The 15,042-nt window shown below is 36.9% G+C and overlaps 1 protein-coding gene across 20 annotated transcripts in view; it reads left to right on the top strand.

The window, feature by feature from the left end:
• EPB41L2 (erythrocyte membrane protein band 4.1 like 2) overlaps positions 1 to 15,042 on the top strand; it is a 275,917-nt gene that overhangs the window by 203,732 nt on the left and 57,143 nt on the right. For all 20 annotated transcript variants that reach the window (XM_044000762.1, XM_044000778.1, XM_044000775.1 and 17 more), the window contains exons 7-10: positions 4,564 to 4,782; positions 8,473 to 8,560; positions 12,408 to 12,560; positions 13,072 to 13,169. In XM_044000762.1, the coding sequence (XP_043856697.1) occupies positions 4,564 to 4,782; positions 8,473 to 8,560; positions 12,408 to 12,560; positions 13,072 to 13,169 (558 nt within the window). The remainder of the gene's footprint in view (positions 1 to 4,563; positions 4,783 to 8,472; positions 8,561 to 12,407; positions 12,561 to 13,071; positions 13,170 to 15,042) is intronic.

Here is a 15,042-nt window from a genome sequence, read left to right as displayed (position 1 = left end):
AGGCTATGCGTCTTGACTTTCCCAGCTTGTAGCTGAAGGGGTGGGGGTGGGGGTGGGGAGATGCACCATTACTAATCCAGCTCTGATCTGGATTTGCTTCAGCTAGTAAATAATGGCCTTTTTAACTGCGTAGTAAGCTGTTGGAGCATTGAATCCGACACGCTGACATGCATAGAATACAGAACTTCTAAGCAAGAGTGCTTTTAAATAATAGACCTTAATTAGGGCTCAGTAAACCAACACCCACTCTGTATACATACACACTCCCTGCTGTAAATTGTTGGGGGATTAAAATCTCTTGGTTATAGTTATTTTATAGTATCAGTAAGTGCTTTGGGTCTTCATGTAAATGGGCTTGAAAAGCAACTCTGTCAGCAATTAAAAGAGTTATAATCCTGAACGGTACACAGAAGGCCTGGTTTATGGGCAATGTCTGTGCAGTTCTGAAAAGAGCCACTTGCTTGTGTGTCCTTTGTTAAAGTGTTGGATGCTGTGCTCTGTGGATCTTTGTGGTTTTATATTGCACACCTCTGTGACACACACACGTGCACACACACACACACGTGCACACACACACGTGCACACACACGTGTACACACAAACACACATACACTTTCTGTGCCTGGCACCTGTTTAAATTCAGTGCATTTTTACAGGATTGGAATGACAAGTGGAATATGTACAGAATCCAGCAATTTAGAAGGCTTTTATGAAGGTGGGGTCACTGGGGAGGGTGGCTGCTTATTCAGAATTGTTCTTAAGAAGCATAATTCCATCTGTGTGAAGTTTTCATGGCCCAGACAAATGTTTGGATTGGCCTGTTTGATGCTACTCCCTGTATGCAACATTCTATCTCCTGTTTCCTTTCTTTTGCATGCAACCTGGAGCTGTACCTGTCATCTAATTGGTGCTTAATAACTGCTTATTAAATGGATGAGTGAATGAATGAATGAATGAATTGTGAGAAAGCAAGGGAAAGAATATATCTGAAAACTGTACAGAAAGAAATGTAGAATTGCAAAGATGATACCCAAGATTGTGGATGTGAAGGAGTTCGTAAGAATGGCATAGGAATAGCAATAACAAAACTGTGAAAGGCTGAAGGTTTTGAGACAATAACAGGCTTTAGTATTAGGTGCCACTAACACCATTTCCCCTGGGTAGGGGGGGCGGTATCTTATAACAAATGGAAAATATGCAGAATTGGGCAACGAAAGGGACCAGTCCTTGAAATGTAGCTTAGGAGAAAAATAATAAATACTTGGTAGTTGAAATATAATGTTTCAGTTAACAAATATTTATTGATCCATCTTGAATAAAATTATGGAGGAAGATAAAGGAAGGGAGGGGGTATCTGCTCTTAATCTGGTAGCAGTAATAAAGCTAATATACAATTGTAAGCTTTTTGAGGGCAGAGAAGACTGTCTTTTGCCTCCTAGTCCTTAGCACAGTGTTGGGCAAATACTAGATGCTTAATAAATGTTTCTTGATTGGTGATACAGGACAGAATATGATCTGTCTCCTGAACTACTCTCCTTATCAATTGTCTGTTAGACATTTCCACAAGTGTTCTGCAGACTTCTTGGATTTAACATGTCTAAGATGGAACTCATATTCCCCCCCAAAACCCATGTTTTCTCCAAACTTCCTTATTTCTGCTGAAGCACAGTCATCCTTTCAGACATCTTGGTTTATAACCTTGGAGTCATCCTTTATCCTCCCCCTATCCCTCACTTCCATATGTCATGTGTCAAGTCTTCTTTATTGTACCTCCATAGTATTTTTCATTTCTGTCTTCTCTTCTCCATTGACACAGACTCAACTGTAGTTTAAGTCCCCATCACCTCTTGGCTTCTATGCTTCTAGTCTCTGGACATTCTACAACCCATCTGTCACATGGTTGTCATGCTGATATTCCTAAATCATAAATCTGACCCTACTGCTCCCCTATTCAGATGTCTATATCATTGCCTGTTGGATAAAATACAAACTATTCTCTGGCACTGAAAGCCCTCTACAACATGATTGCCACCTACCTCCCCAATCTTATACCATTTTATTCCCTTTCACATACTCTTTTTTGCAGTCACATTGGCTAGCTAGCTATTTTCTTATACTAGAAAACCCATTTCCTGCCGTGGTGACTTTGCCGAACTGATCCCTCTGTGTTTGGAATAGTCTCCTTCTCACTCTTTGCATGTGCATCTTGAAGCTTCTAGTTTCCTTTCAAAGCACAGTTCAGGTGTCAGCTCATGCAAAAAGGCTTTTCCTGGTGTCCCCTCCTAGGACTGAGGTAATGTTCCTGATGCCTTCTCTTACTTGACTTTACTTTTGTACTTACTTATCAATACACATGTTTTATCCTCCCTGGGAAGCTCTTAATGGGCAGGATATGTTTGTTTTGTTTTGGGGCTCTTTATTTTCAGTGCCTATGAAAGTGATTTGTATCTAGAAGGTACTTAATAAATGCTAACTGCATGGAATCAAAGAAAGATAAGTGTTTTGCTATACAACACTGAAGGCCTGGTTGAGATAAGATGCTCTGACACTGTTGCCATGAATGGAGTAAGTACTGAGGGTATTTTGAGAAATTATCAGATTGTGACTAAAGGGGTAGGGGGGAATAAGTATTTGAAATGGTTAACTGTAGAGTCAAGACTATGAAAATAAGATTGACTGGAGCAACAGTGGTGGATGGAGGAATGGGTGGTTGTGGGGGGAAAGAGGAAACAGATAATCTGTTTAGGAGAAGTGAGACAGAGAGGGGGGGAGGGAAAGAGAGGGAGAGAGAAGGGAGGGAATGACATTTTGATTAGAGAATGGGATCTCAGTTTAGAATTGAGGAGGGGGTCACATTAATTAAATAATGATGAGCACCATGACCACCACTATGGGTAGCTTAGGGTAAAGTTAGTAGTCCACAGGAATTGAGGTCATTGAACTGGGAGACTAGAGTGTTTGAGGGTGCTTGTTCAGTATATATTAACATATATATTAGAATTTTTACTTACAAGGGCAGGAACTAGTTTGGAGAGAAAGAAATTAAGTCAGGTGTTCACTTCCCAAGGAGTGAGTTGGAGACCAATAACTAACAGTACCTAGCTAGGTTCAGGACTACTTAATGTAGATGGACAGGTTGCCTAGTGATGGTAATTTGAAGAGTCTAGAAGTTGCTTCAAGGAGCAAGGGACATACCAGTTTCTTCTCCTTTTACACAGTATATCAAGGATATGAAATATAGAGCTCTAAGCTCTGATGAGAGATTCTTAGAGACAGTGAGGTATGTTTGTACAAGAAGATGGGAAGAAGGTAAAAAGAGAGCTCAAAGATGAAAGAAAGTTTTATTCTCCCTGGGAGGAGGGAGCAGCCTTTCTAAAGGCTAAAGAGGAAAAGGAGTGGGGAGTGGGAGAATTGAACTGGAGACAAAGAAAGTTAGTAATGAATGGCAGCTATCGTCTGAGAGATGAAAGCAAATTTGTGGGGACTAGGAGAGTAGGAACAATAAATGTGCCAGCCAGAGGATAGTGTTGGTGTAGTATTTCCTCTCTTAACAACAGTGAACTGGTTCAGACTTAAGGTGTAGTTCTCTAGGGACTGGACAACAATTTAATAGTTATAGCCAAAGATGGTGGTGGTTGGAGATAACGCACACCTATGTAATACCTATGTAACACATATGTAATATAGTATCAATAAGAATTCACAAGCAGGATGGTTTCAGCAAAACCTGGGAAGACTTATATGAAATGATGCAAAGCGAAGCAAGCAGAACCAAAAGAACATTGTACACAATAATAACAATATTGTATGGTGATCAACTGTGAATGATTCGACTATCCTCAGTAATACAATGATCTAAGACAATTCTGAAAAACTTATGAAAAATACTTTCAATCTCCAGAAAAGAACTGACAGAGTTAGAATGCAGATTGAAGCATACTTTTTTTTGCTTTCTTTATTTTTCTTTTCTTTTGCAATATGGCTAATAATAGGGAAGTTTGTTTTGCATGACTGCACATGAATAATCTATATCAAATTGCTTGCTTTCTCAAGAAGGGGCAAGGAGAGAATTTGGAACTCAGATTTTGAAAAACAAATGTTAAAAACTGTTTTTACATGTAATTAGAAAAAATTTAAAAAATTAAACCATCGTGGGGCAGCTAGGTGACACAGTGGATAGAGTACTGACCTTGGATTCAGGAGGACCTGAGTTCAAATCTAGCCTCAGACACTTGACATGTACTAGCTGTGTGACCCTGGGCAAGTCATATAACCCCAAATGCCTCACCCCCCCCCAAAATTAAACCATCATATCAGCAGTACATAATAAAATTTTATAGTTTGCATTCTGTTGATTCTATGTACATACAGTACATGGACAGCTTGTACAATTTATAAGCAAAAGATGTGGAATTGAGTATTAGCTTGTAAAATTGAATTATTGTCATAAAATATTATCTTTGGTATGAACATTTATTCTTAATGTAATCATGTTTGAAGAATATTATTCAAAGTCTGTAAGTACTGTGAAAATAAGTGATTTTCTTTTTTTTCCCTCCATAGATATTTCCTGTGCCTTCAACTTCGACAGGATATTGCTTCTGGCCGCCTACCCTGTTCTTTTGTGACTCATGCTCTCCTTGGTTCATATACACTGCAAGCTGAGCTAGGTGACTATGACCCAGAGGAACACAGCAGTGATTACATCAGTGAATTTCAGTTTGCACCCAATCAAACTAAAGAGATGGAAGAGAAAGTAATAGAGCTGCACAAAACTCACAGGTCTGTCCACTTTTATGCTGGAGAGGGAGAATGGTTAGGGTTAATTCTATTTACCTGCTATTAGCTTAACATCTAGATACTGACAAATGGAATATTTTGGCTTAGGGTAACCACCCTATGAATGTCTTAAGGTAAGGCTATCTGACCAATTCCTAATGAATGAAGAAAAAATGTTAAATGAATTTTTATTTTTTGAAAAAGCTAACTGCATCCTTTGCATATTTCATTTTTATATTCATTTACAAATATCCTCTACTTATCCTTATTAACAATATTGTTTTAAGTATTTAATTTTAAATTATTTGTTAAATAGGTTTGGATAAATTATGAACCTTCAATTTGTGTGGGAATATATGTGAAACATAAATGGCTGCAATATATATATATATTTTAGTGAGGCAATTGGGGTTAAGCGACTTGCCCAGGGTCACACAGCTAGTAAGTGTTTAAGTGTCTGAGGCCGGATTTGAACTCAGGTACTCCTGAATCCAGGGCTGGTGCTCTATCCACTGTGCCACCTAGCTGCCCCCTTGCAATATATATTTGATAGCCTTTTATCTTGGCCAAGGAAGATCAGAAATAAAGCTTCCTGAGGAAAGTTCTTTCTCAGTGCCTTCTTGTGATATGGTGGTGACCCTGGGTTCTTGAAGACTGTGTTAGAATATTGTAACTCAGCCAAAAACTAAAGTTTCTCTCATGCTTTGAAAGGCTTTGAGTAGTATTGGACACAGTCTTAGTTCAAGGACCAATTTCAGAGATTTATCTCCAGTAGGCCAGCCATTAGGTGATGAATTCTTTGGGAATGGCAAGGGCAAATGATAGCCCTTAATACTCTCTGGCTTTCTTACATTCCTAGTGTGATGGCAGAAAAGTGGAAAAATAGGGCTCAAGGTGTGTTAAGGAAGAATCATACAACTTTTAGGAAAACTATAAATGTCTACTGTAGACTCTGTAAATGTGAAACCTTTGACTAGTGACTAGCAAATTGATATTTTAGAAGAAATGAATCACATCATATTGATCATATTGATAATATTCCTGTGATCAATTAACCAGAAGACAAAAGGAAGTTGTAGCTGAAGGGAAAGATGCTTCATTGGCTCTTCTTGGAGAGTCACTCTGAAGAGTTGGTTTTTTCCAAATGCAATAAGAAACAATGTTTTTTGGGACACATTTCTATCTTCTAGTGCTTATATTGTGCATAAGCGAAAATAGCATAATGAGAAACTTTGTACTTTCTCCATTGCCATCTATTGCAATGGATAAATTGGAAGAGAAACTAACCCCTAACCCAAAAAAAGATAATTGAGAAACATCTAACTTCTGACCCATTTGCCTGTTTTCTCATCTTTATAAAATCTAAGAAGGATCTACACATGTAGTAAGGATTTTTGATGAAAATAAGAAGGGAAAGAGTCAGGTTATTTCAGTTTCTTACAGAAGCTCATATTTTTACAGTTATATATTTGACTGAAGGATGTAGATATTATGATGTCACCTTGTGTTTACTCTTTTCTGAATTTCAAAAAGAAAAATAAACATGTTTTAATCAGTAAAGTATACTTAAGGAGAAGTTCCTCCTCTCTTTTCTGGCATGGTCCTCCCTCAGCCTCTAACCCCTTTGGCTGGCTATTGAAGACTTTTAAATGTATAAAATAAATGCATTAGACTACAAAGGAAACCAGTTAAATTAAAATACAGCTGCCAAATATTAGTTCATGGATTTTCCTTAAAAGCTGCAGCAAGGAGTCTCTCATACATAAATAAATGATAAATGCAACCTCTGTTCAACAAGTTTCTAATTATTAACATAAAGGTAGGAATGACAAAGGAAGATAAATTCTAACAGAGTATTTTCCACAGCCATGGAGAGTGAATCCAAAGGAAGAGGCAATCATTGTAGAAGATGGTAGGGAATGATCCTTTTTTTTTTTTAAGTGGGCCAATGAGGGTTAAGTGACTTGCCCAGGGTCACACAGCTAGTAAGTGTCAAGTGTCTGAGGCTGGATTTGAATTCAGGTACTCCTGAATCCAGGACCGGTGCTTTATCCACTGCGCCACCTAGCTGCCCCAAATGCTATGCAGATTTGAGGGCTTGTTATTGTTTTGTTTTGTTTGCTGGGCAATGGGCTTTAAGTGACTTGCCCAGGGTCACACAGCTAGTAAGTGTCAAGTGTCTGAGGCTGGATTTGAACTCGGATCCTCCTGAATCCAGGGCCAGTGCTTTATCCACTGTGCCACCTAGCTGTCCCGGAATGATCCATTTTTGCAGATACCATATTGTACACTGTACCCCTCAACCCCAGAATGTTATAATGCTTTCCCAATGAGATCCATGGCTACTTAAAAGAACTTGTCCCTTAGGACATTGATTCATCCATTAAATAATAAATAGATTTTTAAAAGTCTAATAGACATGCCCTGTCCATTGAATTAGTTTGTCAGGAATCTCAATATACATATCAGAAATAGATGGCTGATTGAGTAGGAAGAGGAAATCTAGCTGGATTGCCGTTGGGAATTTGCACAGTGTGCTTAATAATCGCAAGTAGCTATCTCCAAGCAGATATGGAAATCTCTCTTTTTTAAAGCAAATGTTTCCCCAGTGATGTAGTATGTTCTGAATATTAGAACATCACAATTTCATAAGAATCAAAATTATAAGAGACAGAATTCAATCAGGAGATTCAAGTTTGGTGCAAGCAGTAGGTTGCTACACATTTTCATAATTAATTATCATAAAATATGGAATGGAAATTGAAAAGGAGGTAGGATGGTCTTGGAGTGAGGGGCAACAGAGAGACAAGCCTGACAGCTGCACTAGTGCCACAAAATGTAGAGAGACCCATCAGAAGGTTTCCAACAGTTGGCTGATCTCCATGGGGGATCTTTGCAAAGAGGATATTAATAAGAATTCTAAAGGAGGAAAATGTGTTATCTTCCCTAGTGGATATAGTGCTTATATCAGCGTATAATAATATATCCATTCAAGTACAAGGAGTGCTATGAATTGAAGATTTTGTACCACTAGAAGTAGAAATTAAAATGTTTGAAGGTTTTTTGTTTTGTTTCTAAAGCACACCAACAGCAGAGAAAATAATCTGTGGTAATCGATACTGGCATTGATTTAAGTAATATAGAATCTTGAATTTCACTTATGATATACCCATAATAATTATCTCATTTATATAATGGCTTCATGTTTTCTAAGTTTCTGGATATATTACATTTGATCTTCAGGATAGTTTTAAAAGAGCATTGAGTGACTGAAAACACTTCTTGAACAATCCACATTCTTTTATTTATCTCTTATTGTAGTTTAAAAAATTAATTTGGTCTTGCTTTGGAATATCTGACTAATTTTATTTTCAAATAATCTAATTAAGAATAAAATGAGGGATTTAACACTTGTTCACCTGGGACAGATTTTAAAAAAAGTAGTTAAGTTGGACTTGGATGACTTAATGAGGTTTTATTTTCCATAAAATACAACCTCTTCAGAAAATTCGGACTGTGGCTTCTTTTTTTTTTTTTTAACAAAACAAAACAAAAAATCAAAACTATGTTTAGGATGTCATAATAAGAAAAGAAGATTAAAGTGTAGGGAAAACATGATTTGTATATATTTCTATAAAACTGAAAATGTTTTTTGGTCATGGATTTTATTCCTATTTTCCTTGTGATTCTTAGGGGCTTGTCTCCAGCACAGGCTGATTCTCAGTTCTTAGAAAATGCAAAGAGACTTTCCATGTATGGTGTAGATCTACATCATGCCAAGGTATTGTCAACTATTTTTTTTAAAGTTTCATTATGAATGTGATGTTCTAAAAGAAATAAAGGCATTGAACCCTTCTTCATAACAAAGAAAAACAGTTCAGCAAAACTGATCAATAGTGACTTTATCTGATATGTGCTAAATTTTGTCTCACTATTTTCCATTGGTTTAATCATCTATTCTCTGAATCCAAGATTGATCATTGCAATGAATCAATTTGTCTGCCTTTTCTTGTTTTTATTTACCTTATTGTATTTATTGTGTTTCTTTGTCTCTTGGTTCTGTTTACTTTATCTTGCATCATTTCATGCAAGTCTTCCCATATTTCTCTGAATTCCTCGTATTCATCATTTCTCAATGGCACAATGATACTCCATTCTATTCTCAAGCCATATTTTTTGCAGTTGCATCCCAGTTACTAAGTACCTGTTTTCCCTATTCTTTTTTTTCATTTTTTATTTTTTGTTTTTTGGCGGGGCAGTGGGGGGTTAAGTGACTTGCCCGAGGTCACATAGCTAGTAACTATCAAGTGTCTGAGGCTGGATTTGAACTCAGGTACTCCTGAATCCAGGGCTCTGGTGCTTTATCCACTTCGCCACCTAGCTGCCCCTCCCCATTCTTTTGATAAGCACAAAAAATATGGCTAAGCTACCCTCCCAACTTTCCTGTCTGGCTCCCTTCTCTCCCTTCCTCCTTTTTTCCTTTCTCCTTCTCTTCCCTGTCTCTTCTCCCTTTCCTTTTTTGATACATACCCAGTAGTCAGATGTCTGGGTTAAAGAACATAGTTTAATGACTTTTCTTACATAAATTACAAATTGTTTTCCCTAAAGGTTGTACTATTTCATAGTTCCACTGACAGTGTCTTATTGGATCTGTCCTTATACAACACCATTCATTTCTGTCTTCTATCATTTTTGTCAAGTAAATCTATTTTAGAGACTGGGTGTGCTTGTGTATAACCTAGTACACCACTCCTTAGGCTCTTTTTTGAAGAGATAAAGGATTTGAGCTTTAAAATAACCTAAGCAGCCTTAGAGAATTTGGGTAAAGTTAAAAAAAAACCACAAGGAGAGAATAAGCATTTCTATAGCGACTAATATGTGCTGGGCACTGTGCTAAGCACGTTAATTGATTTAGTGTTCACAGAACCACAGGAGGTCCATAGAAAGAAAAACATGTTTACTTAAAATCCAACCACCTTTTTTTTCTTCCAATCACCTTTATTAATACATCAGATATTATCGTTTTGGACATCTTCAGGGTGGATGCTGAACTCATATGGAAATCATTTCACATAAGGAGGATTGCTTTCTCATTTATGATGAGATCACATTTATTCATTTAATAAGCATTAACCACCTGTTATGTGCAGAGAACTATGTTAGACATTAGGGAAAGAAATGCAAAATTCAGATAAGATAAAATTTCCACTGTTCTGGAGCTTGCGATCCTAGCATGCACCAAATTATATTAAAAGTACTGCAGAACAGAGAGCTCCCTGAGATGAGAGGCTGGGTGGTGGGGTGGGTGTCAGCAGGATTCAGTAGGAATATTAGGGAAAGCTTCATAGAAGAAATAGACCGGGAGCAGCTAGGTGGTGCAGTGGATAAAGCACTGACTGGCCCTGGCTTCGGGAGGACCTGAGTTCAAATCCGGCTTTACACGCTTGACACTTAGTAGCTGTGTGACCCTGGGCAAGTCACTTAACCTTCTTTGCCTCAGAAAAACAGAAAAGAAATAAACCTTTAATTTGGGCTTTAAAAGAGGAGTAAGAACTTAAAAATTTGCACAGATAACCTCTTGTTTCTGTGGTCCTGGCAAGTAATTTTTGGCAGCCTGATTTGGAACCCAAGTGGTTTGTATAGAGATTATTCTCTTTTATCCTCGCTGCTAGTATTTTTAGGCCTTTTTGATAATTCTTTGCCAGAAGAGAGTGAAAAACACACCACATGGGTTAGATCCCTCCCCCCCAAAAAACCCAACTATTTTAAGATGGATGGTTTAGTGCATTTCTAAGTATATACATGAATTATAGAAGAATAATTGAAGAGAAAACATTTGGCAATCAAAAGTCATGAAATGCCATACCACTACATTTATTTTTGTTTTGTTTTGTTTTGTTTTGTTTTTAGCGAGGCAATTGGGGTTAAGTGACTTGCCCAGGGTCACACAACTAGTAAGTGTTTAGTGTCTGAGGCTGGATTTGAACTCAGGTACTCCTGACTTCAGGGCCGGTGCCCTATCCACTGAGCCACCTAGCTGCCCCCTACATTTATTTTTATTTATTCATTCATTCATTCACTCACTCACTCATTCATTCATTCATTCATTTATTTATTTATTTATTTTTTAGTGAGGCAATTGGGGTTAAGTGACTTGCCCAGGGTCACACAGCTAGTAAGTGTTCACATAGCTGCCCCGGTTCACCTAGCTGCCCCTACATTTATTCATTCATTTATTTATTTTTTAGTGAGGCAATTGGGGTTAAGTGATGCCCAGGGTCACACAGCTAGTAAGTGTTAAGTGTCTGAGGCCGGATTTGAACTCAGGTACTCCTGACTCCAGGGCCGGTGCTCTATCCACTGCTCCACCTAGCTGCCCCCATTTTTTTTTAAAAGAAACATTAAAAGCTTTTTTTTTTCCAGTGCCATCTTGAAATATGAATTTTTATTTATTGGATTAAGATTGAGACTAGTGATAGTTTTGGAATTTGGTTTGTTTTGCTTGCGTGTTGTAAGGAACAGAACCTGTATCATATCGCTTATTGATTGTGAATATGTGATGGCTCCGCGTAATTTGGTTCAGTTTAGTTTTTTTTTTAATGAAATCTAAGTCTATTGCTTTATGAAGTATTAATGAATGACATATTTACAGGATTGTACATCTTGTATCTCATATGATATTGAAACTGTCAGGCCATGTTGCTCATTTTTGTCTCAACTTCCTTGGTCCCTTTAAATCTTTCTGGCTGATAGTTATTTCAGGTTGTCTTCCTTTTCCAAACAAAAGCCTTAGAGGGAAGCCAATATGAGTGAACTCAAGAATAGTTTTCAATCCTTTAAAATGTGCCAGCCAAAGGAATGTTGCAATGACAAGTGGATGTCAGCATTGTATTACTGGTGACCTGCTTGGAAGGATTTGGGGATTCCATTACACTAGGGGAAATTGCAACTCTCAGCTTGCCTTGAAGGGAAGTTTGGAATGAATGATTGTTTTTGCAGAATGTAATACTGAGATCATCTCCTACCTGTCAGCCAAAATGATTCATTGATGGTTTAAAAAAAAAAGACACTAAAAACCCTCTACCAAAATGACTGAATTCAGAGTCAGGGCTGCCAAGCATCCTTTTTGTCACCCTGCCACAGTAGACTGGTAGATATTCCAATAAACACACACATTTTATCTTCTTGCCCCTTTCTCTGTGGAAAATCTAGCTCCATTCCCCCTCAAATCTCCCCCATTCTTGCCCTCTTAACCCTTACGAAGGAGTTCAATAATTCACTCAACTTATGCCTCTGAAAAAGTACTGAAGAGGCCTGAGATTACAATAGCTCTTTGAAAAATAAAATATGATCCTTGAAAATGGATAGATGCTAGGATGCGCCATGTTTTCTATGGTTTCAATCTAGTTTTCTGCTCTTGCTGTTATTTAAAGGTGAAATCTGTAAAAATCACCATTTCTATTCTTCACTTTAAAGGAGCTAGTTAATGGAATGACCATATATCTAAATGAGAGAACCTATGTAAAGCACTTTGCAAATCTGAAAGCACACTATACGTACTAGCTATTATTATTTTTGTTATTATTGCTATTGTTATTAACTAGTATTTAATACTTTGTGTTTGGTAGGATTCAGAAGGTGTGGACATCAAGCTGGGTGTATGTGCTAATGGGCTGCTTATTTATAAGGACAGACTCAGAATTAATCGATTTGCTTGGCCTAAAATCCTGAAAATCTCCTACAAGCGCAGTAACTTCTACATTAAAGTCAGGCCAGCAGAGGTAAGCAGTGTGGAGCCAGTTTTCCTTAGTGTCTTTAATTAGGTAATTCACTATTTCTCAGTTTTAATTGCCCTTATAGTAAACAAGTTCTTTATATTTTAAAATGACTTCTTTCTTACAATAATTTAAATCTAATGAATAGTTGGTCATTTACCTAAAATGTTTTTTTTCCCTATGTTAATCCTTTCTCTAAATCCATTCCTGTAATTAGAAAAAAAGCAATAAGAAAACAATATTAAAGTTATGTGAAAGGATTGATAACTTCCAGCTATCATTGAAATATAATAAGCTTATCTGAGTAGGTTTATATGTCTATTAAGATAGAAAATTCTGTTGTTATTATTTCAGTGCAAAGATACCATCTGGTGTAGTAATACTATTAAGATTAAGAGAACCAGCATTTTCCCTTTCTCAAGAGAGGAGAATTACTATTGATAGAAACCTAGAAGCCCTGGTACTGGTCAGTGATGAACTTTTAAATGTGCTAATTTGTTTTGTGGATTCATTCCAGCTGGAACAGTTTGAGAGCACCATTGGGTTCAAACTGCCAAACCACCGGGCTGCTAAAAGGTTATGGAAAGTGTGTGTGGAGCATCATACTTTCTACAGGTAATTTTAGGAGATACAATTGGTGGAATTACTCTATCAGGAAAGAATATATGGGTTAGCTTAATCTTTCTTAACTATGTGTGGATACAGTTTTCTCCCTTTATATTCAGTTGAATATAAGGTAGGTATTGCAGTATGTAGTTCATAGAGTGCCGAGCCTGGAGTCAGGAAGACATCTCCCTGAGTTTAAACCCAGCCTGAGACACTTACTAGCTGTCTGACCCTAGGCAAGTCACTTTCACCCTGTTTGCCTCATTTTGCTTATCTGTAAAATGAACTGGAGAAGGAAATGACTAGCCAAGAAAACCCCAAATGGGGTCACAAAGAGTCAGACATGACTGAAACAACTGAACAACAACAAAAATTCATGGTATTTTAATTGACGTGTCAGTGTACGTGCGCACGCACACGCATTTAAGCTCTTAGTATTTTTTAATCATTGACTTTACCCTAGTTTGTTGAATGAATATTCCAAGGCCTAAAAGAGGCTTCCTTTTGCCATCTAAAAAAAACCAAAACAAAACAAAACTGACTTCTAAGTAATGAATTTGTTTAGTAATGATGTGTGCTACTTCTATCCAGTACCATTTCATTCAAGCTTCAGAGTTTCATCTCAAAAGTCTAATTCTCTTATAGTTATTTCTGAGGCAGTTTTGTTCTGTCTCAGCAGATGATACAAAGCCTTAGATATTTTCATCATGACCACTACAGTGAAGCAGTAAAAATGATAGATTTCTTATATCCCCTCCTTTCTTCCCCAGTGCCTCCATAAAACCTATTTTGGGAGTTTATTTGTAAACATCAATTTAAGATCTCAAACCCTGGAAAAAATATTTTATTTAAACTTTTTTTTGTAAATTTCATTGGCCTGGGGGCAGTAGGTGGTATAGTGGATAAGGCACCGGCCCTGGATTCAGGAGGACCTAAGTTCAAATCCAGCCTCAGACACTTGACACTTACTAGCTGTGTGACCTTGTGCAAGTCACTTGACCCTCATTGCCCCACAAAAACAAACAAAGTTTGATTGGACTTTCTATAACTAATAGAAATGTTAATTTTTCTATTAAAAAAAACAACTAGTAAGTTTTTTTTTTAAAGGAAGGGGAGAAGCCATGAAAAGAATAGCACTTTTCACTTATAGGCAATTAAAAAATAGGTAGATTTTTCCATTGATATCAAATCAGACAGAATACAATGCTACTTTCTCTGCACATGGATATATTTACTAGAGGGATGCTTTTTGAAAACTTTCACATCACATTTTGTTGGAAAATTAAAAAAAAATTGAAGAAACATGAAATTTTGCAGTTTTATACTCAGTTGCCTCCTAGGAATAAGGCATTAGCTAGTTGTTTCCTAACAGTTTTTAAATGGTCACACTGATGCTAATGTATGTGACTGTGACTTTATTAATCAATAGGACTTTAAACATCCCTTTTATTTCTTTTTTTTAATGCGAATCTTTTGCATTGTTAAATATTTTGCCAATTTAAATATATACCTTAATAGATGAAATGTGTCTAAGTAGATTTCCTTTCTAACTTCTTCCTTTGCTCTTGCTCAAGGAAATTTTTAGAAAGCCATATGAATTTTAGTGATTTTATCTTAGAATATCTTGGATATCTTAGGATACTTTAATGGCTGATGGATATATTTTATCACAATATATAACAAAGATGGCCTAGGAGTGAAAGATGGCCTGTTTGAAGAAAACAAATGTTTTGTGACCCAGACAGGATAAATATTACTGAAATATTGTTGATTCGTGCTCTCTTTATGTTTTCTAGGAAATACTTCAGGTAGGTTTATATTCATATTTGCTGACTATAACACCTTTTAATTAAAGAAGCAGCTAATCTATTTCTGTGTTCAG

The sequence above is a fragment of the Dromiciops gliroides genome, chromosome 4 (genome assembly GCF_019393635.1).
Source record: "Dromiciops gliroides isolate mDroGli1 chromosome 4, mDroGli1.pri, whole genome shotgun sequence".
NCBI classification, from domain to species: domain Eukaryota; kingdom Metazoa; phylum Chordata; class Mammalia; order Microbiotheria; family Microbiotheriidae; genus Dromiciops; species Dromiciops gliroides.
The sequence above is the reverse complement of the archived record's forward strand: the minus strand, read 5'-3'. Positions and strand labels throughout refer to the sequence as shown.